The following is a 1563-nucleotide window of genomic DNA, read 5'->3' as shown; positions in this document are numbered from 1 at the left end:
CCATGCCAGGAGTGCTTTGACTCGTTGGAAAATGACTAATCGATTCCATACCAGAACGAGTCAAAGCACTGGAAAATGCTAGTGGCAAATCGACTAAGTACTGATACACATTTGTAAACATTTTTGTCAAGTTGATAATGTGAGATAAATGACTATTGAAAAAAATCATGGTGTCTGTTTACTTTTGAGATGTCTCTGTATTATGGTAAAAGTATGAGTCAACAATAATTTGTGGTAAGATCGAAAGATAAAACAACAACAATTACTCTTAAGGTGAATTGATGGCTCACCAACAACGTATTTTAAGACAGAGAGAAGATGAACTACAACATCTATTATGATAAATTTATATAAATCAACAGCATGTGTTAAGACGAAGGGATACGTCAACAACTATATATGTCAAGATAGAAGGATAAACTGACAGCCTGTGTTAAGGTGGAGGGATAAGTTCATAAAATGAGTTTATGAAGAAAGATAAGTGAATAGAAACATGTGTTAAGATAAGAAATAAGTCAACACTAATATACGTTAAGGAAAAAATCTATCGGTAGAGAGAAAACATTTATTCCATAACTTTTTATAAGGGGTTGATGATTTTATACAGCTATAAATTTTTTAGGAAGAATGAAACGAGCAAGAAGATTAAAGCTTTTCCATTAAGTTCTAATGTCAGAGAGTTACTCACAGAGATACAATCTGCCGAGCTGTTACTTCAACAGGCTTTTTAGTTTCACAGTTCTGAACATTTCCTTTTAGTCTCAACCAGTCGCTTGCTGTAACATAAAGATGTTCCAGTAAATTACTCCATTCTACGTTCTAAAGGTTGTAAACAAGTGATAAATGAAACTGGGAGAAACGTCAAATAGAGAGTGTTTTACTGCTATCTGAGTTAACGATTCTCTTATTCTCAATGTTTCTAAAACCAGTATAATCTATTACCAAGGAAATCTCACTTTCAATTAAATTGAAGTCCTGCAAGCTCTGAGTTTTAGCGAATAATGAAATTAATTAATTGACACGATGTCACTGGAAAACTCTTAAAGTTTTCCTTTTTACTCTGTATATTGTCAGGACTATAAAGTGTAACTAAAAAAAAAGGGAAAAAACATTTATCCATTGAAACTACCTTGTTTTGAAAGTATAATAAGTAATAAGTAGGCTTAACGTCTATTCTCAATAGTGTCATTTGAAACCTCTAATGCTATACTGAGTACTACAAAAGCAAAACCATTGACAGAATAAATATTAAAATATTGCAGTGACGTTTGGCGTTTTCATTTTCACCTAAAAAAGAACCATTTTTCCAATTTAAGGTGGTTCAGTATTTGAAAATATGTTACATTACACACACCAACCGAGATCCATTATCAACCATGGTTAGATAAGATGGAGAGCAACCATTACCTCATAATAATAATTAAAAACATACTTAGATAATGTGAAAAACGACCATTACTTCATAAATAATAATTAAAAACACACTTAGATAACGTGAAGAGCAACCATTACCTCATAAATAATAATTAAAAACACACTTAGATAACGTGAAGAACAACCATT

General features: G+C 31.7%; 1 protein-coding gene across 1 annotated transcript in view; it reads right to left on the bottom strand.

The window, feature by feature from the left end:
* LOC111084918 (O-acyltransferase like protein-like) overlaps positions 1 to 1563 on the bottom strand; it is a 30069-nt gene that overhangs the window by 19213 nt on the left and 9293 nt on the right. The window contains exon 4 of the mRNA XM_022381515.1: positions 689 to 776. Within this exon, the coding sequence (XP_022237223.1) occupies positions 689 to 776 (88 nt within the window). The remainder of the gene's footprint in view (positions 1 to 688; positions 777 to 1563) is intronic.

The sequence above is a fragment of the Limulus polyphemus genome, unplaced genomic scaffold, assembly GCF_000517525.1.
Source record: "Limulus polyphemus unplaced genomic scaffold, Limulus_polyphemus-2.1.2 Scaffold170, whole genome shotgun sequence".
In the NCBI taxonomy this organism is placed as follows: domain Eukaryota; kingdom Metazoa; phylum Arthropoda; class Merostomata; order Xiphosura; family Limulidae; genus Limulus; species Limulus polyphemus.
Note: the sequence above shows the minus strand (reverse complement) of the source record. Positions and strands in the feature narration are given on the sequence as shown.